Genomic DNA, 22,433 nt, shown 5'->3' with positions numbered 1-22,433 from the left:
TGACATATAACACAAAAAAATAATTAAGAATAAAATAAGATGCAAACCTCTCAAACTACGCGGCACTTTACATATTATTTTCTTCAAAACCAAATGCAAACCTTATATGCAAGCTGCAGGTTGTTTTCGGGGCAATAAAAGCGAAGAACCTGCAACCTAAGCAAACAGCCCCCCAAAAAAAGGCCTTCAGTGTTGTGTTTTTGTGTCTAGTATTTTTCCTGTTCTCCCCTCCCCCTGTTATTTTTCTTTCTCTCTCAGCCTCTTTGTTTGCGTGATCCTCTCGGAGACGTCTTGTCTCCTCCCAGCGACAGCAGCGCCTCCGTGATTGGCTGATCCTTGCTAGGGAGGAGTGGCTTAAGGGCGGGGCTTCCTGATCTTTACCAGGCAGGGACATTAGCTCGTGCGTCAGTTGAGCCACAGTACCGCGACAGCGAACGTCCACGTCAAGCGAATACGTTTTTATCAGCCTTTAGTGACGCACACGTAGCGTTTGATGACACGAAATTAATCGCGGAGACTACATAGTTATACAGAAGAGGGCTATACACTGTCCCAGGCCAGGTGACGCGAAGGGTATAAAGGATTTTCTTGCTTCCGTCCTTCCTGTTCAGCCTTTGTTTTTTCCCCACTACCAGCTCGCTCAAGCAGGCGACGGGCAGCGCCCCCGTGTGGGTTAAATAGGAAACCAGTCCAGGATAGGGAGCCAGGCGAGCGGCCGAGCCTCTCGTCTCGCGTGCGACGTGGTTCCACCACGCTCAGATGTCCGATGCGCAGTGAGGATGAGTCCCGCTCTGGAAGCCCTCATGCAGGCGGATGGGACTCCCTATTCGGGAAAGGGGGTGATGCTTGAACCCTTCGTGCACCAGGTGGGAGGACACTCCTGCGTGCTCCGATTCGGGGAGCAGACCATCTGCAAGCCGCTCATTCCCCGCGAGCACCAGTTTTACAAGAGCCTCCCTGCCGAAATGAGGAAATTCACCCCTCAGTATAAAGGTAAGACCGTTTCCCGGAGATGAGTGTCCAAAACGGAACACGTCTGGCATGGCGGTGACAAGCTAGCTTGCATTTTTCTCATCTGGATGCTAAAGCATTACGTAACGATCTGTAGGCTGCACTTACACGTGGATGTTCGCTTGAATAGTTTGCGGTAGGATTCGTTGGAAGGGGCTCGGGAACAGAATGTGACAACCAGACAGCATTCTAGAAAACGTTGTCTGATCTGTAGCTGATAAGACCTCAGTCGTGTTCTCAGTAAATGGTAAAGCAGGAACGGGCCTTGCATTTGGTAGCCGGGCCTTCAGTATGGTCTCACGCGACTTAATCCACCCTCATAGTAACACCACTATCATGACACAATCATATAAACCATCAGTACATAAAAACTAATATAGCAGCACGAAACCATACTAGTTCAGAATCATCCAGTACCATGACAAACACAAAAATGCATCCTCACCAGAGGTGTTGACCAACAAATGGTTTTTGTAAGTCACATTTAAGCGACCCAAGTTATGCTTTGACTAAACGATCAAATTAGAAATTGATGGCCAGCTAGCTGGCCCTGTGAGGCGAGTTTCATATTTGTTTTACCAGGGTCATTACCATGTATTAAAAAGTTAACTGAAAACTTAAGCATTAGCTCCCTATAGTTTTCTACAGTAAGTAGTTTTACAAAAATTAAAAAAAAAATTATCAAGAGAGTTCCCAGGGTCAAAAGCATTTCATGAAGTTAACTGAAAATTTAAATAACTTATTCCCAGAAGTTAAATTGATCTCTTATCCACCGCTGAATCCAATATTTTTCAAAATGCCAGTCTATCCCTAGTTTCATGGAACAAATATTGAAAGTAAGGTCAGTGCTTCTGATTGTGTGCCCACAACTGATGGAAAGACTTCAGTTCCGACCATATCAGTGGGTCTGTAAGGCAAGACAAGTCAGCTTTATTTCTATAGTCATTTCATACACATGGTAAATCATTGTGTTTCACACAAATAAAAGTAAACATCTGAAAGCATTTACAAACAAAACAGACATTTAAAAGCAGATTAAATAAGTATCTTACTAAAAGAACGAACTGCATGTGAAGTCACAATCTAATATTAAATGTAACCGCTTAACACATCCACGAGTAGTTCATTCCCATACACCTTTTAATTGTAGTTTAGTTATTATTATCACCCACGTAAGACCTCATATTGCCCCATTAGACTAATGACATTTAGTACATACGGACCTACATGTCCAAAAGCATCTGTTAAAGAAGTAAGACATCCATGTTATTTGACTCCTCCGAAATGCAGCGTGATACTATAAAAAGATCATGTGTGTGGCGTCTGAGCAGTTACACGGCAGACTTCTAGGACTAGTTGATACTGCTAAGACGTGACAATGATGAAACACGTTTGTATAGCTTTTAAAGGCGCTTGAAGCCATTGGGTGTACTTCAACATTTCTAACTCGCTTGTTTTCAAGTGTATACCTGGCAACAAAAAGGTCCCAAGGACAAACGTCGTATTCATCAGGTTCCCATCTCTGCTGCCAATATATTCATTTCATGAGAATAATGGGCAGTTGAGTCACAAGTTCCCACACTGGCCGATTGTGGGGCAATGACTGTGCAGGTCTCCATGGGGCCGCACTGGTGAGGAGGCGAATTGGCCTAAGGATGCTGATGTCAGCACGGATGATGTCAGACACGCCTCAAGCTCGGGCAACGGCGTGGCTGCTGGGTCCTCAGGCCCGCAGTTTTAACACGCAGAAGCTTTCAAAAGCAATGCAATAGCTTGCAAAAGGGCCGCCTTATCTTGTGAAAGCGTTTTGCTCTTTGGTAGGACATTACGTCCATATTTCTGCCGGTGTATTGACCTCACCCTGTCTGCGTTTCATCTACATCAGCAGCCATGATGTGTATTCTGTGCGATGTACTTCCGGGAAACCTTCCACAAAACCTTCTTTGGGTCTGCATCTAAATATTAAATGTTAGGAAAGCCTTCTCTTTGGATTAAGTTCACCTCAGATTTTGCACACACTTTCAAGTTGAATAAAGTATGAAAGCTTTTCTACTCAATTGGGGCTGTGTAAAAGTTTGAGTATGTATTGTTTAATAACTGCATGAGCTGTGTTTTTGCTCAGCGAGTCTTGTCTGTTTGATTTGGAGTTTTTGAATAAATGTGCTTCAAATGACAAACTTCAGCTTTTGTGTGTCTTTTCTTTAATTGGCTCAGCTTGCGTGTATTAGTTTAGCTCTTTTTGTTTATGCACCTTTAAGTCTTTTGTATAAAAGGCGTGTGTGTGATAATTGCTGAGAATGTCCTTCCATTTTTTTTTCTTCATGTTTCTGTTCATTGTTGAGCAACCTCCTTTGGAAGATGGAAATTACCTTGCACAGTGGTAGTCATGACACTCCACAAGAGGTCCTGTGTTTAAAAGCGATCCTGTCTTCCTTTTCACAGGCGTAGTGTCGGTCAGTTTCGAAGAGGACGAAGGAGGCAACCTGTGCCTCATTGCCTACCCTCTTCATAGCGAATCGGCCGACCTGGAAAACAAGGACCCCTCGACCGACTGCGAGCCCAAGAGCAAGATGTTAAAGTGGAGCAACAAAAAGCAATCCCCTTTGCACTTGGAGAACGACAACTATAGCAAAGAAAGAGCTCGACAGAGCCGCAAAGATGACAAGATATTAAGGTAAAGTTGCCTCGCTGCGCGTTTGAAGGGAAACGTACTTTGTGACGCAAACGCTGACCTTGCCCTTCTTTTGTAGCTACCGTGACGAGGTCCAGGCGCAGCAGCAGGCCGAGGTCCTGTACCTAAGCCTAGAGAAGGGCAACATGGTGCCGCAGATCAAACACAATCCCTGGAGTCTCAAATGTCACCAGCAGCACTTCCAGAGGATGAAGGACAATGCAAAGCACCGCAACCAATACAGTATCCTTCCATGTTGCTGTCAGAACGCGACACTTGTCCTTGTTCATAGTCAGCACATTGGTCGTATCGGTCTTGTGTTGTTGTGAGTTCCTTGACTCGCTTCCGCAGAGTTCATCCTTTTGGAGAACCTAACGTGGCGGTACACAGTACCATGCGTCTTGGACTTGAAGATGGGGACCCGCCAACATGGCGACGACGCATCGGAGGAGAAGAAAGCCAATCAGATCCGCAAGTGTCAACAAAGCACGTCGGCCTCCATAGGAGTGCGGCTCTGTGGCATGCAGGTAAAGTCGAGACCGAGGAACCCTCGCTTCTGCTCTAGTTACTCTTATATACATTGTTAACTTGCGACTTTGGGGTGTTTTGAGACAAAATTGGAGTTATGCCCCGCTTGAGTGAACTGGTTAAAAAAAAAAAAAAAAAGCCATTAAGGTACCATAATGCCCTCACACGGGGGCAAGGAGAGACGCACTTTCTGCCTCTTGTAGAATAGGACAGAAAAAAAAAGAGTAGAGTAGTAGAGGAAGTACAGTTTAAAACAACTTCTAAACTGAAAAACTACTTGGTATTTCATTTCTCTCATGCTGTTATATAATATGACTATTTTTATTAATTAAAAGCGATGAAATCTGGTTTTGGGGTGTTGGTATGAATACATGGGACAATTGAGAACATTTTAAAATGAAATTCTACTACAATGAAATGTTGATTTTGAATTTTATTAAATGTCCAGCCCTAGCTGTCACTATCTAATCTGTTTGAATTGATTATCCTATCAATTATTCCAACAAATAATCAAGTAATCGGATGGTGCAGTGAAGCTCGGGGCAAAAATGTTGCGTCGACCTAATTTTGTGGTCGACTTAGTCAACTATCGAGCCCTAGTTCTTGATATGACTAAATTGATTTTCGAGCATGATAGCCTAACGAATCGAACGCAGAAGTCAAGGTACCACCGGACCGCGTCTTTGATTCTGTTCTCATTTTTCGCTCTGATGTCCACAGGTGTACCAGTCAGATTCCGGCCAGCTCATGTTCATGAATAAATACCACGGCCGAAAGCTGACCTTCGCAGGCTTCGAGGAAGCCCTCTACCAGTTTTTCCACGATGGACGTCGCCTGCGGCGCGAGCTGCTGTCCCCGGTGCTGCAGCGCCTCCGCGAGATGCAAGCCGCCCTGGAGTCCTGCGAGTCGTACCGATTCTACTCCAGCTCCCTGCTCATCATCTATGACGGAAACCCCCCCAGAACGCACTCACGCCCTCGACACCGCGGGGGAGAGGAGGGGGATGAGGATGAGTTGTCTGACGAGGAGGAGGAAGAAGGCGCCTTCGGGTTCCCTCGTTCGTCGTCGGCGGGCTGCAGCGCCGGCGGGGCCGCGGGCAGCGGCAACAACAACAACAACAACAGCAGCGGCGGGCGCTCCACCCACAGCCCGGCGGACTCCAGCGGCCCCGCCGTGGACGTGCGCATGATCGACTTCGCTCACACGACGTGCCGCCACTACGGGGAGGACAGCGTCGTGCACGAAGGCCAGGATAGCGGCTTCATCTTTGGGCTGCAGAACCTGATCACCATCATCTCCCAGCTGGAGGATCACAGCACTGACTGAGGCTCGCACCGGAGAGCGCATGTTCTGAATTTCAAGCCTGGGGAATTGAGCCCGATGAGGCGACACCCCGCTGCTCCGAGGTGCAACTGTCCTGGAGGTGCGACCCTCCCCGCCTGCTTGGAGGGAACCTCGGGGTCAAGAGGGAGAGTGCGCGGCGGATCGCGCCGCTCGCCCTCACCTGCCAGAGGACGGGGGCCGCCTGAGCCCTTCGTCGCACTTTTTCCTCTTTGAGACTGCTCCTTTTCTTTAGCGCACAGTAGGAGGACGGAGATTGTGGTCTGGCAACAGACACAAAGACTTGTAGCAGCCTTGGACACTCCCCCTCCTGCCGTGGTACACACAGGTTCCTTTATTGTGCATCCTCTCCGAGAGAGGAACGGCGAGCTAGATGGTTGAAATTCAAGTGTACTGTAGTTCAAAGAGTCTGACATGGTGCTTTACCTGTGGCGTGAGTTTCTTTGGTGTTTTTAGGGGAGTGCGGTTACCGCTGCCAGTCCCTAAGAGAGTAGCACATTAATAACCTGGGGAGGGACTTTTAAGGGTTGACCTCGGCTGGCTAGGTCAGCAGCCTTGTAGCAATCAACAGTTTGTTAAGGACATTTTGTGTTTTTGTTTGTGTTTGTAAGAAACGTGCTCTGTGTGTGCAGTCAGGCACTTTGATTGACTCTTTATACGAGATGGCGACAGAAGAAGATTTTGCCTTTTTCCAACAGGTCCCCTCTTACTTAATTTCCTGCAAACAAAAGACATGACAAGAAAATGACTTTTTTTTATTATTACCAATGTGGTTTTTCAATGTGGACTTTCTCCTACTCATTCCTTAAACGTGGACTTAAAGAGAATTTTCCAATATGAACTCACTAGCTACCAAGAGACTTTATTTGAATGGGTTGTTGAAAATGGGGCGGGGGGGGAAATCACATTCCAAATAACCACTCTTGTATGTTCTCTTCTTATACTGAATTTATTTTGTTATTGCGAGAGCTGAAAGTCTCACTTGTATACCTGTGTGTTAGCGATGTCTTGAAAATAAAGACATTCATTTGTGGTAAGGAGTTGCTTTTTGTTGCGTGGTTATTACCGTTTTTGTGAAGGAGTTAACGTGAGCTAAACGAAATGAGCGGAATGCATGAAAGCAACAAAACGCTGTCATCCACAGACAGCACGGTGCATGTCTTGAAAATGTTTTGTTTCTAATGATGTAGGCTTAATGCATTTAGGCACATAGCTGCATACTAAGCTGCGTAAGTCAATTGTACCACAGTGTGAAGGAGTGCACGTCTACACCAGCCCAAACTACGCCCACAATGATTAGCTTACATCCTGGAGCGATATCGCAGACTGGATTGTGCAAGGTTTCAGATTATACAATGCAATGTGAAAAACCTGAACGGCTGCATCCAGCTCAAGCAGGAAGCATTAGGAGAGGTTAGGCAGCACACACACACACACACACACACACACACACACCTACAGCACATTTTAACCTGGAGAAAAGAACATGCTCAGCTATGGAATGGTATTTATCTTTTTTAAAGTAGGTTTTCCAGCACTGGAAGAAGTACGTATGACGTGAATGCATTGTGAGTCTTGTGTGCTGTCATTTGTAGAGTTCTTTCAACTGCCTGTTACGGGTACAAAACTACTTTCATTAAGCCCTCTTTAATTACACGGCATTGCAAGTGGAATGACCATTGTGGGCAAAAACAATCATTAAAACCTGGCTATTCGCGAGTGTTTTATACAGCAGCTGATGTGCAAATGCGCTGCTAACACAGCAATGACGCAAAGCCAAAAGTGCACAAAACAACTGAAAAAAAAAATGCTGCAATCGGAGAAACAAAAGTGGAAGCAAAATCAGTGAAAAACAAAATGGGAAAGAAACATGCAAATATCAAAAACACAAACCCCAAAACAACTGCGAGAGAGGAATTCACGCCACACAACGGAAATGCACCAGGCCACTCGGGGATGTGACCTAAGGGATGGACCAGTCCAGTGAGACCAGACGTTCTTGAGCATCCTAATATTTGAAATGTTTCATGAGTCATAGTTACTGTATGAAGTGCATGTTTGTTTATGAGAATGAGACAGCTGTCTAGCAACAGCTATCAAGACCTTCAGCCTCATTAACCCAAGCGGCATCCTGTTGTTTTTGCATAATTTAACAAATTTACTTGAATTGAAAACTGCATTAACTCTAATCTGACAGACTTCCTGGAATGTGATCAGATTTGGAGCCTCTGGATCTCTGACTGTTATGCAACACACTGGAGGAACGAGTAAAGCTTGGCTGAACTCAAATAGCGCAATGGATGGTGTGGGCCATGGCCTAAGTGACTTTGTGATTACAGTAATATCATCTAGTTTATGACGCATGGAAATAAACGTGGTAGTTTGCACACACATATCCACATCGGCTACTTCATGAGGAGCGCCACGAGTTGCATTTTGTAGGCCTCGCTGGGTGGAGGTTTTTAATCAGACCACGGTTAATGTTTTTCTAATATTCTATTCTAAAATTCTTCCTGTGTGGAGATTGAATGATATCGCCCTCAAGTGGGTTTCCTCCGTGTACGTTTCTCACTAATTCCCCAAAAATGATTGAACACTCTACATTTCCCATTGATGTGAATTTCGAGCTGAGCCATCGTTCGGCAGATTTTTTGGTTTTGTCTTGTGAACAGAACGCAGAAATACGAGAGCTGTATGGGCAGTGAGCTCAACTCATCTCGACAGGAAGCAGAGGTAGGCTTCAAGTTGTTAGAGGCCACGCCCACTTGAAGCTTACTGTCAAACTAAACATAAAACAAAAGGAACTACACGGTGTATCTAAAAAAACAAACATTGTACAACTTAATTCTTCCACTAGCTTTATGCTAACACAAAACGTAGATGAGCTAGTGATGTTTAGCACTTTTAGCAATATTTGAACACAAGCGGCGTATCAAAACATTTTCATATTTTCTTTAACCTCTGTAAAATATGACTAATATTACTGCAGTTTACTGAGTCCTAGTAGTTGTCAAAGTCTTCTTTGTTTCTTCATTACTGTATTATACTGCCAAGTCAAGCACAGACTTGACGAACAGAAGGCGTTGCAATGAATTACGGTAATCATGATGCACAAACTGCTTAAAACATTGTATTTGACTTATGTCATTAGTAAATGTTGCATAAAGTACATTTTGTAGAGTGTAATTTTCCTCATTAAAAACACATCACAAGAATTTGTGTGACGGCTGGAACGAATTAGTGGCATTTCCATTCATTTCAATGCAAACGATACTTTGAGATACACGTGTTTTGAGTAACAAGCATGGCCGCTGAATGAATTCCACTCATATCGCAAGGCACATTACTGTTATCATATTGACTCAGATGAGACAAGTGAGGGTCAAGTTTGATGTCCATGTATCGACGTATTTTGTTTACCGGGGTGTAGCAGCATACTTATTTTTAGTCAGACACAAGATTGGAATGGTCTGCCTAAACAAAAGTGTATCTTACTATCTGTTGATGACACATTTTCAATAGGTATGTATTTTTTTTACCGCTAGGAGTTAACCACCCGACCTTTGCATTGATTTACACAAACGAGAGGCCTTTTCTCTGTGAAGATTAAGTCTACTCTTGAAATTATGTCAACGTTTTCACAAGGATCAAAGGACACACATACGTATCTATGTAAATGTGTACAGCGGGTGGGACAGCAATGCACACATGGTTTTGTGTGCATAAACGCGATGGCAGTCATCACAGTTCAAAGGTTGTGGAAATACTTATCTAATTGTTGCTTAGCTATTGGCGGCTCGTAACCACGTTGGTCTGTTGGACATCTAATCAGGTGCGCTCAGAAATTCTAAGAGCCTGACCCAACTTCAACTTGACATAAAGTAGTGTTGGCATGATGTCACGGCCTGTCTAACAACATTCTAACAGAGAATGAAAACAAGAGATGAATGGGATAATGTCACCACAGATGAAAGGACAGCTTTAAGAGCACGAAGACACTTGTTAGTTTGGGATTTCAATAATGACTTTTTTTTCATATCAGATACATGTACACACACTATTGGTGTTCATCATTTTTATTTATTCATGCGTATTCCAGCATTTTGAGATTTTGCGTGCTCAATTCTTTCCTATTTATTCTAAACATCCCAAATCCCTCTTTGCCTATATCTGTAATATCTGTGTTTTCTTGACAGAACAAACATAAAAGCAACACTGAAATGTGCCATGATAACATTTCCCCACCAGCTGCTGGCCTACTTTGTAAAAATGTATCCCAAACAAAGGTGAATGGGTGTGTAGGCATGTGAAAGCCTGATGATGATTATTATGATGTGTGTTCTGAAGCAGAAACCACAGAAAAGGCTGGGGGGGGATACATTTTATTGCACATGACATTGCAAGTACCTTCAATTGTCCCGCAGAATCTATCTGGTTGGATAGAAACTAACCCAGGCCAAGACAGGACAGGAGTGAGTGAGAGTGCATCTGTAGTACAAAGTACTATTCGGATTAAACTCGATGGCTAATTTTCATTTCAGGACAGTTGACAAGGGAGTTACATTTGGTTTGTCGCACAGAATATTTTCTCTGTGAATGGGGCTTTTTTGTTGTTGTTCTGTGGTGGGTAAAAAATGGCTGCATTAAATCATCACATATTTTTTTCTACTTCCTCCATGCCATGCCACCACACTCCCTCTAGTGAAGCTCAATGCCCATGAATGTTTTGGAGTGAGTTTTGTTGGCAGCGTGGTTCAGTAAAAACAACACCTTTTTAATTACATGAAAGCCGAGTGGGTTACAGTACAGAGCTGCAGTTATAGGGCTCTATTTTCGTGAACGGCGTAACTATGGCTAGGTTCACACCGCAGGAGAAATGCTCAATTCAGATGTTTTGGTAAAATCGTTTTTTTTTGTGTGTGTGTGTTAGCCTTCACATTTCATGCTAAATCCGACCTTGATGTGTCTAGTGTGTGAACATATGCGTTGCCAAAGTGACCCGCAGGCATAGAAGAAGAGACGACGTCACTCACGACGTAGTGTTTCCGAAAGTAAATGTGGTCCATCGTGTCGGGGCATTTCTACACTGAAGCGATTCAGTAGGAGGTAACATTTGGCCGTTTTGGGGGTAATGACGAGGCGAAGCTTTCATGGAGACGTCGCTAAAGATAACGTCACGTCATTGTCGCATGAAAAAAAATGAACCGATCTACGTGGCTGAATTACTACAATCACCATAAATGTCCACTCTATGCTTCACGTTACAAGTGGGATTAAATGAGTCAAATATAAACTAAATACTGCTACTCAAAAGATGTTTGCAGATTCGATTACCCAGCTCCCAGCACTCTTCCTACCGCCACGCAGGGCAGTGCACGCTCATGCAGCCCTTGCGACTCCACCCATTGAGATAATTAGATGGTTGGCAACATCTGCGCTGCTGCTTTTTAACCACAAAATGAGTCTTGGGTGTTAAACTTCACACGCAGGCAACGTTCTGCCTCTGTTATGCCTGTGACTACCTCGGGAGACGGCAAATTGGGTCAGCTTCAAGCCTCTCTCTGCATGGTAGTTTATATATAGTGAGCTGGTAAAAATGCTGAAAAAAGGCAGCTTCAAGGTCAGTATGCAAGGAGCTTAGGTTAACAGAAGGTGCAATATACAGGTGTCAGCTGGCCTTTTGCACATGTTTCATAAGAATATTGTAAGTCTGTGCAGATGTTGCTGCATGTCAATAGGACACAATCAGCCAACATGTACATATTGTAACCCATGTATTTATTTCTAATGTCCCAAATTGAACATCTCTTCATTTCTACAATAGAAACACATTGGGCACCATCATAAATTGACCTCAAGTACAATACCTCTTTACCATTAGGGCATAGTTATTTTTTAATTATTATCAGCCCTTTGTGGTCATCACATTTTTCACAGGTGTGTCCCTATGGTGAGTACTGGTGAATGATATTGACTGTAATCTGTATTTTACTCAGCAACTATAATCTTTTTGCTGATCATTTAAATTTTCATTCAGCTGACTCTGGAATCTTTGAGTACATTGACAAGTGGTACTGGCACTGACATAGAGCAACTTAACAAAAACGGTAAAGTTTGTTCTTGAAAAGATGCCAGTACAGACAAGTACTATGTTATATCAAGAGCCTGCAAATAATTGAAAATGGATGTATAAAGAATGACAGGCCACTAGTTGTCAACGTCACAGAAACATTTATACCCACCAAATGCTTGATAGAAACCGCCTTTGAATAGTCTTTATGGGTCAGAATAACTATGGAGCACCTTTGTTGTCCTGATCAGAATCCGATCAGAAAAAAATGTGGGAGCTTGACCAATATACATTCCTAACAGCACAACATAAAGTAAATATGAACTTCAGTGAAAAAAAAGAAACTTTTTCTGGGGGAAGTCTCAAAGGCACCATAACTCTCAAAGGCATGTGTGGGTTTACAATTTGATCAATTGTTTGGATTAGTGGTGTAGTTAATGTAAACATAACACATGCTAGCTTTCCCTGTGCGAATGTAAATTAGACAAACCTCACTCCTCAGAATCCTTAAAGCGGAAGTCAACATAAGCATATTTTTTCCAGAATATGTTTTATGCAGGCCCACTACTTGAAACAAGGCATTCTGATAAATATTGTCTTTGTCGAATAAGGGACATCTACCCATTTTTACCTAGCTCAGGGGGTGGCCATTTTGTCATTTCTATCGACTGAAGATGACATCGAAGTTGCACAGGGCTCAGATAACGACCAATCATGGCTAAGCTTCAGAAAACAGGTGAGCCATGATTGGTCATTATCTGAGCCCTGAGCAATTTCGATATTATTTTCATCCGAGAGAAATGACAAAATGGCCGCCCCCTGAGATGGCTAAATATTTGTGCATTTTGCTGCTTAATTTATATGCCACCAACGCAATATTAATCAGAATGCCGTATTTCAACTAGTGGGCCTACATATCTCCAGAACATATTCTGGAAATATACATGTTTGGGCTGACTTCTTTAAAGGGGGCGCTGGCTGACTACCGGCTAGGCTTTTAGCCTAGCAGTTTCGACTCAACTGGTGAGAATATGGCGGCATGTGCTCAAAGCCAGGTGTGGCCAGACAGTTACATACTTTTCTGAAGAAATTTTAAAAGTACAAATGCTACTGTAGCAGTAACTACTATGTTCCACTTTTTTTGGATGTACTTGTCCATAATGTCCAAGTATGCATTGTACATAGCCTTAATGCGTTCTTTCACAGATGATTTATGAACATTTATGAGGGAAACTGAAATAAACAGCTCTTTGGTGTTGTCATGTTTTACTCAGAACTGAGTACAAATGCATCCATATTATATTGTGAAGTACATTTAAGCTGTTCTGTACTTACAGTACGTGCCATGAAATAAGTTCACAAGTGGGATTTAAGGCTCTTTAGTGATTGAGAATGAGGTTGTGGACAAAATGTTCCTGTTGGATCTTTATAATGATCGCAAGACCACTGGTCCACTCGTTTAAGACCACTAAACTTCACCATTGACTCCTAACATGCATTATATGTGGCGCAAATTATTTGCTTGGAAAGAGAGAAAGGAGAGCCTGACAGGAAGTGACTCACACAGCTGGGAATCATGGTCTTGTGACTTGCTCCCACTCATTTTCGTTTTCGTTTCATTGCCACCACCACCCTCCCTCAAACTGTCTCCCATGGAAGTGTAGCCATCGGAATGTAACCACTGTCATAGCTCCACACCTGTCCTCATCTGCCTGTTTGCGATAAAGCACAGCACATCACATGTACAGTAAGGCAGGTAAAAACAGAAAAGCTCCTTTGTCTGATGCAGAAAATAATTTTTTTTAGGGTGGACACTTGACCCAAAAAAAGAGACCTGGAATTTGTTTTATAACTAACAGGGAAGTCCCACAAGGAAAATGAATCTTTAAAGTAGAAATCAACCCAAACATATTTTTTTCAAGAATATGTTCCCAGCAGGCCGACTAGTTGAAACACGGCATTCTGATTAATGTTGCGTTTGCGGAATATGAGTTAATCAGCAAAATCCACCCGTTTTTAGCCATCTCAGGCGGCGGCCATTTTGTCATTTCTGTTGACTGAAAATGACATCACAACTACTCAGGGCTCAGGTAACAACCAATCACGGCTCATCTTCAGAAAACAGGTCAGCTGTTCCATTCGAAAACAGTCCACCTCAGAATAAAAATGACAAGTACTGTAAACCAATTTTAATGTTGTAATAATCAAAGGTTCTGTTGTTGTTATAATGACGCATTGTTTATCAAACTTCTGAGAAGATGTAAGGAGCATCAAAAATGTAAGCAGACATTGTTTCATGATCATTGTAAACCATCTTGACAAAAGATGATACCTTTTAATCTTGATCTTTTAGTGTGTCTCCCACACTCTGATACCAGGAAGTTCTCCAAAAGACAGATGTTTGTTGTATTCCTGAATTATGAGAGAGATACTCAACCAGCTTTGTTTTGAGTTCACGTGCTGACAGATTTTTGTCATTAAGAAATTAAGATAAGTGAGATGATATCATTGTAAATGAACATGTTCCTGTATTGACTTGTGTAGGAGAAACTGTGATACTCATCATTTTCCTCAGAAAGTGTTGTACGAACTTGCCTTTGTCTTGCATGTAGCTGTTAGAAGTTGGTACTTGGATGGCAATAGTTGATACAGTGTTATGTGGAACATTTGATGCATGGCTAAAATAGAATAAATCTACAAAGATATTGACAGACAGTGCGTTTAAGTATTACTTGGACACATTTGTACCGCTAGATTTGCAGGTGCACTCATCCTACTCCAGAGATTCCCATCCCTATAGTGCCGTGAGAGATCATCAGGATTGCAAATTTCCCTTAATTTGTCCAAAAACTATTTATACATCCATCCATTATCTGTACCGCTTCTCCTCACAAGGGTCGCGGGCGTGCCGGAGCCGATCCCAGCTGTCTTCGGGCAGTAGGCGGGGGACACTCTGAATTGGTTGCCAGCCAATCGCAGGGCACACAGAGACAAACAAACAACCACGCTCACAATCACACCTTGGGGCAATTTAGAGTAATTAAATGCTTTACCTTTATAATGCAGAGAGGGTACAGTAAACTTGTACAGCTAACTGTTGCTATTCGTACAACAGAAGAAGTCATGGCTTCCTGCGATTTTCAGACTGAGTATGTAAAATTAAGAATTAATTGAGACGAGATCAACTTTATTTCAGTAATCGTACGTTTTGTAAGATTTGTGTTTAGTAGTGTGCGGTGAGATTTGGCACATGTAAAACAAGTGCATTGGCTCAATAAAGCCTGAGGAAAAATCCAGCTGAAACGGTATAACAAGCCTCCGAGCTGGACATTTCATTTACAGTTCTCTGCTGCCGTCTCCTGGCTCAGAGGAAATAACACACAAAGCTTCATATTCATATCTGTATACTACCAGTCATCATCGTATTTTGCCACGTTGAGCTGATTCTTTGTAACTGTAGTTTTCCATTCTAAACAAGTAAAATTGAAAAGTTACTGGAAAGTCCAAATAAATGTCCTCTAAATTTAACACACCACCAGGTGTGTTGCCAAGAACCCTGTCAAATTTGAATAATTAAAAAAAATATTCCAACCACTCTCGAATGCTGTCTGCAGTCTATCATATACATTTGGCTGAATGTCCCGAAACCACGCCCAGTTCAACTGTCAACAGTCAATCAAATACCACCCCTACAACCTGGAAAAATGGATGCTAATTCATCTTCATCATCCATCTTGCTTATACTTTCACATGTGCTAGTGAAAGTTTAGTCAGAATCGCAGATGGACGTCCGTTTTAAATTAGAGGCGGACTGGCCTACAGTGTAGTCTGTACTATTTTTTTTTTTACCCCCGGAAAAAAGGCAATTGACGAATGACGAAAGGGTACGCACGCTGCAGACGGATGATGAATAACGGACGCTCAATTTGTAGTAAAATGTCCGGCTCTGCGAAGAACCACTTATGTGAACAAAGACACTAAAGTTCTTTTATAGTGAATAATGGGTGCTGTGGTAATAATGTGCATTTATGAACTGACCAGCTGACTAGTAATAAGGCAAGTACTCCTTTATAATATCTTAGATTTTTGTAATGTTCAAACTAAAATTGGAAATAATAATGTGCATTTATGAACTGACCAACTGACTAGTAATAAGGCAAGTACTCCTTTATAATATTTTAGATTTTTGTAGTGTTCAAACTAAAATTGGAGCACATTAGGCACCACTGCTCCTTGGTATTTTAGCCATTAGTAGTTATCGTTCTTTGCAAATGTTTTCACCAATTCTCTTCAAACATGTATAATGTCTTCCTAAACTCAGTACAGTATACGCACTATGCGTAGGGTTTAACTAGAGCTATACTACAGATTTCTCACGGGGCTACAGCACCCCCTAGCACCGATGTATTGCCATCCCTGGTGTACTGTCCCTTTAAGAAACTTGTCTCGCGGGAAGTGGTGACGTGTCTGTTGGTCTTCTCTTTTCTCTTCCACTGTCCACACGCGCACGCACGCACACGCACACGCACACGCACACACACTCCCGGCGTCTCCCAGTCCCCAGGTTGAGTACTGTAGTGGGCTACCTGTGTTAATAGAGGACACATCAGGTGGACTTTTGGACACCATGGGTAGTGAGTATCCTTTTGTTGCTTGACTGTGTTTAACATAGTTTCTGGTCCGTGGTTTGTTTGTGAATGCTTAATTTAGTACACGATCACGAAGAAGCGCTGCACGTTAGCATGTTAGCTGGCGTTGCAAGCTAGCTTCGTAGAAATATTGCCCATTTTTTTTGCACATGTTGCTTGTGAACCTGTATGGTGGGTCAGCGCAACTGTTTGATTTAACAACGTATTCATGGTTTGTGATGATAAATACACCCGAGTGATGTCGTTAGGCTGACGATAAATGTCCGACGCTAACTTGTTAGCCACTCATTCCAAGCCATTGACAGGGAAGTTAGTGATGACGACGCATAACACCACCGTCGTCCCATTGGCAATTTCTGATGTTCGTCATCCGCTCGCTGCTGTAAAGAAAGAATTGTAATGCAGTCGGGCTTATGGGTAGTTTGAATAGTGATGTTATTAAGACAGTATTGTTTTGATTTTCACATTTATCAGCGTCGAGTCTTCCTCGTAGTGTAAAATCCTCCCCTCATTCATTGCCACGTCTCACTGATGAGCAGCTCAAATCAAATGAGAAATGTTCACCTTTGCTTGATTTCAGTCAAATTCTTGGAAGTGATCAAGCCATTCTGCGCAGTTTTGCCAGAAATCCAAAAACCCGAAAGAAAGGTAAGTGTTCGACTAGAAGACACTATACTGTAAATTCCTCTTGAGACAGTGTGTGTTGAAAAACATGTTACGATGGCCTCTATTCAGATCCAGTTCAGGGAGAAGGTTCTATGGACAGCCATCACTCTCTTCATCTTCCTGGTTTGCTGCCAAGTGAGTTGACTTTTTCTGTAATTTAACCATGATCACCGATAGTTTTGTCACATGTTTCAAAATGCCCATAATATGAGAAATACATTTGGTTAAGCCGCTGTTTCCCAACGTTTGTTGAACCAAAAGCACATGTTTTACATTAAAAACTGTTGTATGAATGGCAACAGGTTCATTGTATCTTGTGCCATCTAATCGAAGAGCATTTAATAGTTCGGCCTGTGGATATACATTGTCATTGATTTTGTAATGACTAAATCATTTTCAAAAAATTTTGTGAAATTTAACTTGTACTGTAGTTTGCAATGACAACTGCGCTGCATCTTTCTGAGAGCTTTTTTACTCACCCAAGATGGTAATATTAACAAGACCTCTAAATATGATGCAGTGTAGTTCTACAACTGCCAACAGATGTTGTGTACTACAGCACTTAATAAATTAACTAATTACAGCATCCTCATTTTCACTATACCTGTTGACTAAATTTGATAACGTTTTGTGTACCTACAATTAAATAAACATGTCTTCAACATTTGTTTTTGTTTGTGTGTAGTAGCAAAGCATGCATAACCGAAATGTATACTACTTTTCTTGTAGATCCCTCTCTTTGGGATCATGTCATCAGACTCAGCAGATCCGTTCTACTGGATGAGAGTGATTCTGGCCTCAAATCGAGGTATGTGTCTGTTATGAGCACATCATAGAAAACAAGATATTGTACACACTTGTGACTGCTTCGCTGTTTAACATGGCCACATCCTCCCCAGGCACATTGATGGAGCTGGGCATCTCCCCTATTGTCACCTCTGGCCTGATCATGCAACTGCTTGCTGGGGCTAAAATCATCGAAGTTGGAGACACGCCCAAAGACAGGGCCCTCTTCAATGGAGCGCAGAAATGTACAAAAAAAGCTACTCTTATTTTCACTGACGTCAAGACAGGCTTCTTATCCATCTCAATGCCTTTCAGTGTTTGGAATGATCATCACCATTGGCCAGGCTATTGTTTACGTAATGACTGGCATGTATGGTGACCCCTCAGAGATGGGAGCTGGAATCTGTCTGCTCATCATCATTCAGGTATGACTAACTTGAAGATGAGGACAAAGGAACTGGAGAGACTTTTTGCAATTCAGACTCACATTGAAGCAAGCTGTTTTTCTTCAGTGCTTTTCTCATGCACTTGCATTTGCTTACAGGGTCACCTTTTACTCTATTAAGGCTGATATTTTAAATGTACATCAGAGGAATATGATGTGCTTTCATCATAATTAGATACAATTTGAACAATTTTTTTTAAAGTAGTAAACTAAACAATTTAGGACGTATCATGTTAATTTATTTCTCCTGGCAAAAATGTCTCAGCCTTCATCCATCTATCCATCCATCATCAGAACTGCTTATCTTCATCGATTGTTAAATTGGCCCTAGTTTCAGAAGGTGCGTGTTTGCTTTTATGCTATATTTAGAACCTGTAATTTCAATGTCAAAATAATGCTGCTCCTGCATGGATTTAAAAAAAAAAAAAAAAGAGAGAGAGAGGAAGTCACTGTACCTACTGACGTTCATGTTGTCATCACCCAGATGAGCTCATCTGTCCACTGGTTAGCGATACTTCCTCTTACTGCCATCTTCTGAACATTATTCAGTAGACAGAAAATCCTGATGGTGCCATAATACAATGTTTGTAGGATGTCTTGTTTTCTCTCTCTCTCACTCTCACTCTCACCCTCACTCTCACTCTCACTCTCACTCTCACTCTCACTCTCACTCTCACACTCACTCACTCACTCACTCACTCACTCACTCATCTGTCTAAATAAGGTAACCAAATATTAAAAGTCAAATCTCTACATCACTGAAAGCAAACTACACTTAGACAACTTCAATACCAATCCCTCTTTTGACATAATTTAAATAGTCTTGCGCTTGTTTTGGACTTCTGAACAAACAAGGTGTGTTTTTATTTTAAAAAGACAAGTGTAAGGTTAACACTGCATATCTTTCCTCCGTAGCTGTTTGTGGCCGGCCTCATCGTGCTGCTGCTGGATGAGTTGCTCCAAAAAGGCTACGGTCTTGGCTCGGGCATCTCACTGTTCATCGCAACCAACATCTGTGAAACGATCGTCTGGAAGGCTTTCAGCCCGACCACCGTGAACACTGGCAGAGGTAAGAAGAAACCGCAAGAAAAGTGCGGATTATGTGTTTTTATTTTCTTGTTTTTCTAAATGTGCTTGCTATGGCGACGACGTTTGCAGGCACAGAATTTGAGGGCGCAATCATCGCTCTTTTCCATCTGCTGGCAACCAGGACGGACAAAGTGCGTGCCCTGAGAGAGGCCTTCTACAGACAGAACCTGCCCAACCTGATGAACCTCATTGCCACAGTCTTTGTTTTTGCTGTAGTCATATATTTTCAAGTGAGTTCTTTTTTTTATGTGTTCACCTATTCCTTAGCTCCTAACATATGCATAGGAAGTGTTGTCAGAAGATGTCTTGACCTCTCGCCTCCCGTCGCAGGGGTTCAGAGTGGATCTGCCAATCAAGTCCGCTCGCTACCGTGGCCAGTACAACACGTACCCCATCAAGCTCTTTTACACCTCCAACATTCCCATCATCCTGCAGTCTGCGCTGGTCTCCAATTTGTACGTCATATCCCAGATGCTTTCCACGCGCTTTAGTGGGAATTTCTTGGTCAATCTGCTGGGAACGTGGTCTGTAAGTACACGGCCTATTCTCCGGCTTTTACATTTAACACGACTGGGTGCAGTGATTCAGTCAGAATGGCGTTTTGGACTTTATTTCACGAATGCATAATTGATGTTGACACAATACTGATGAAATGACAAATAACAGGACATTTGTTTGTTAAGTCATTCACTGCCAGACATTTTCAGACCCTGTTTTACCCTATTGTTTGAACAAAATTGAAAAAATAAATAAATTCCTGGGATTGAATGGCTGGACTGTGAAAAGACAAATAAATACGTCAATGGCAGTGAATGGGTTAACAACAATGGTTGTTGTGTTTTGTAGGACGCTTCGAGTGGTGGTCCAGCTCGGGCGTATCCTGTCGGCGGTCTTTGTTACTACCTCTCCCCACCTGAGTCATTTGGCTCAGTTCTAGAGGATCCAGTCCACGCACTTATTTATATTGCTTTCATGCTCGGATCATGTGCTTTCTTCTCCAAAACCTGGATCGAAGTCTCAGGCTCCTCTGCAAAAGATGTAAGAAAAAACTTCCCTGTCCTTTTCAAGTGAATTCCACAAGCATGTTTTGTCCCAGTCTCACCTTGACTCATAACAATAATAACGTTCTTTGTCGTGCAGGTGGCAAAACAGCTGAAAGAGCAGCAGATGGTGATGAGGGGACACAGAGAGACTTCTATGGTCCATGAACTAAACCGGTAAAATCCTATTTGAAAAACCCTTTCGCATTACATCCGCATATACACTACATACATCAGCTAGTGTGTTTGTTTTTTTTCCCCCTTTTTTTTTTTCCATTGTCGTAGACAGATACATGTTTAAATAACTCAAAATGTGGCATTTTCCTGTATTTCTACTAGATGACAGAATTTTACTCCTAAGTATTCATTCAACTTTTTTCTCCTTTCCTGCCCTATCTTTGCGCTTCAGATACATACCTACTGCAGCTGCATTCGGCGGGCTGTGTATCGGCGGTTTATCCGTGATGGCTGACTTCCTCGGCGCTATCGGCTCTGGCACGGGAATCCTGCTGGCTGTCACCATCATTTATCAGTACTTTGAGATTTTTGTCAAAGAGCAAAGTGAAGTCGGCAGTCTGGGGGGCTATTTCTTTTAGGGACTGTTATCAGCGCCACCATCTTGTATATTTTTTACACCTTTGTGAAGCACTCCCATCATCAGCTTTCCGTCTTCAGGATATTTTGGCGTCCAGGATTCTCACATCAAATGAGGTGTCGTGAGACGACATAACTTGTGCTACCTCCACTTATCTACAAACGCAAAAGACTTGACAGTTGGAATTTTTTGATTCAATTTTCAATTCAATTCAAATGCTCCCCAGTACTCCCCCGACTGACATGATAGAACTTCAGTATGCGGGCATACTTGGCTGGGATGATGGTGGCCCAATACCTGCTGTGTGTATGAAAGCACTCAACCTTGTCACATAGCTTATGCATTCTTGTTCCACTTCGCTTTTTTCCCTAATGAGCTAAGAAACTTAAAGAAGGTGCATATTAGAAGCGGAACTGTGTCAGGCGTGATGGAGTCAAGTACTGTGCTTTCCCAATCGGTGCTCCTGTGGACGTTTTAATAGAATATCATGTAAGTGAAGAACATAGGATGTGAGTCTTACATTTGTGTCTGTCAGGAAATCCAACTGCTCTTTTGTCAGCCAATGAACCATTCAAAACAGATCCCTGCCTTTCTAATAAAAGGCAATCATGAGGAGCTGCAGTATTAACTCAGTGGTCATGTTCATATTCATGTTCTTCATTTTTCCTTTTTTTATTGTCTGCTTCGAGAAACATTTTGTCTCCTTTTTCCCGTCCCCCTCGGCAGATAATTTATTTTGTGTACATAGACTATGTGTTGGAATTTGTTTTAAGTGTAAGATAAAATCTTTGGAATAAATAAAACATGAAACCATTTTAGAACACTTATAGAAAAACGTTTGCAATAAAAAAAAGCCTTTGGAAGAATGTCTGATTTTTTTTTTTTATTTATTTCTGCATTGTTGCTCACGATAATTTGTAAGGTAATTTATTAAATTGTAGGAGGCGCCACTGACTTGGACTGGAAAAAGACGTACCATGACAAAACCCAGGTGACAATAGGGAGCAGTCACTTCCAGTTTTATAGCGGTTATTATCTGTCATGTTTACAGGATGTTTTAATTAGATCAATAATAAATTCGGAAAAAGGGAACGATTCGTCTTTTTAAAAAAATTAAAAAAAGGGTTTGTGACTGCAAATGAGGACTGCATACGCCTATCCATGTTGGCTCACGTGACACGCTAAATAGTATAGAATTTTCGAAACTGTTAGAAACTAAATAATATAAGATTATTGCAATATGTGAGGGAAATTAATAAATTACTATATGTATTTTTCTTTTCCTTTTTCCTCTTTAGGAGTGAACTCGGAGTCCACTCCATACCAGTTGGCGGCGGTAATGCACCATTAGGGTGTTTGCCAACCGCCAAGAAACAATAGAAGAAGACTCGCGCTAAAGCTATTTAGCTGTTCTCCTTCAGTCAATGGGGAAACGATTAGCTCCCGTGAGTCCCCCGTTGGTTCATCGCGCGTAGTTGTGAAAGACCTGAAGATGCTTGACACTGTGTGACATTGTCTTATGACAGTGACATGTTTCTATAA

General features: G+C 42.3%; 2 protein-coding genes across 3 annotated transcripts; both read left to right on the top strand.

The window, feature by feature from the left end:
* Window positions 1-392: 392 nt before the first annotated feature.
* Window positions 393-6,591, top strand: LOC147142016 (inositol hexakisphosphate kinase 2-like). The gene is made up of 5 exons (XM_086041012.1): window positions 393-993; window positions 3,454-3,685; window positions 3,762-3,925; window positions 4,034-4,209; window positions 4,931-6,591. The coding sequence occupies exons 1-5, from the start codon at window positions 780-782 to the stop codon at window positions 5,534-5,536; spliced, it is 1,392 nt and encodes a 463-aa protein (XP_085897138.1). The 5' UTR covers window positions 393-779; the 3' UTR covers window positions 5,537-6,591.
* Window positions 6,592-11,021: 4,430 nt separating this feature from the next.
* Window positions 11,022-21,757, top strand: sec61a1a (SEC61 translocon subunit alpha 1a). 2 transcript variants are annotated; one of them, XM_086041302.1, is made up of 12 exons: window positions 11,022-11,171; window positions 16,851-16,918; window positions 17,006-17,071; window positions 17,666-17,744; window positions 17,836-17,967; window positions 18,038-18,147; window positions 19,083-19,236; window positions 19,326-19,486; window positions 19,587-19,784; window positions 20,103-20,294; window positions 20,397-20,473; window positions 20,706-21,757. In XM_086041302.1, the coding sequence occupies exons 4-12, from the start codon at window positions 17,684-17,686 to the stop codon at window positions 20,890-20,892; spliced, it is 1,272 nt and encodes a 423-aa protein (XP_085897428.1). In that variant the 5' UTR covers window positions 11,022-11,171; window positions 16,851-16,918; window positions 17,006-17,071; window positions 17,666-17,683; the 3' UTR covers window positions 20,893-21,757. The 2 variants fall into 2 exon arrangements, with proteins under 2 accessions (XP_085897428.1, XP_085897427.1); XM_086041301.1 differs by lacking the exon at window positions 11,022-11,171 and adding an exon at window positions 16,083-16,255.
* The last annotated feature ends 676 nt before the right edge of the window (window positions 21,758-22,433 follow it).

This window comes from Filicampus tigris, chromosome 9 (genome assembly GCF_054856515.1).
Source record: "Filicampus tigris isolate MCC_2025a chromosome 9, RoL_Ftig_1.0, whole genome shotgun sequence".
Classification (NCBI taxonomy): domain Eukaryota; kingdom Metazoa; phylum Chordata; class Actinopteri; order Syngnathiformes; family Syngnathidae; genus Filicampus; species Filicampus tigris.
Note: the sequence above shows the minus strand (reverse complement) of the source record. Positions and strands in the feature narration are given on the sequence as shown.

What these genes read in the sequence shown, in the direction of transcription:
- LOC147142016 (XM_086041012.1), top strand. Translation starts at nt 780, where the DNA reads ATGAGTCCCGCTCTGGAAGCCCTCATGCAGGCGGATGGGACTCCCTAT. An exon ending in AAAGCACCGCAACCAATACA is followed by an intron (nt 3,926 to 4,033) that starts GTATCCTTCCAT and finishes TCGCTTCCGCAG; the next exon opens with AGTTCATCCTTTTGGAGAAC. An exon ending in TGCGGCTCTGTGGCATGCAG is followed by an intron (nt 4,210 to 4,930) that starts GTAAAGTCGAGA and finishes TGATGTCCACAG; the next exon opens with GTGTACCAGTCAGATTCCGG.
- sec61a1a (XM_086041301.1), top strand. An exon ending in CTGTAGTCATATATTTTCAA is followed by an intron (nt 19,487 to 19,586) that starts GTGAGTTCTTTT and finishes CTCCCGTCGCAG; the next exon opens with GGGTTCAGAGTGGATCTGCC. An exon ending in CAGGCTCCTCTGCAAAAGAT is followed by an intron (nt 20,295 to 20,396) that starts GTAAGAAAAAAC and finishes TTTGTCGTGCAG; the next exon opens with GTGGCAAAACAGCTGAAAGA.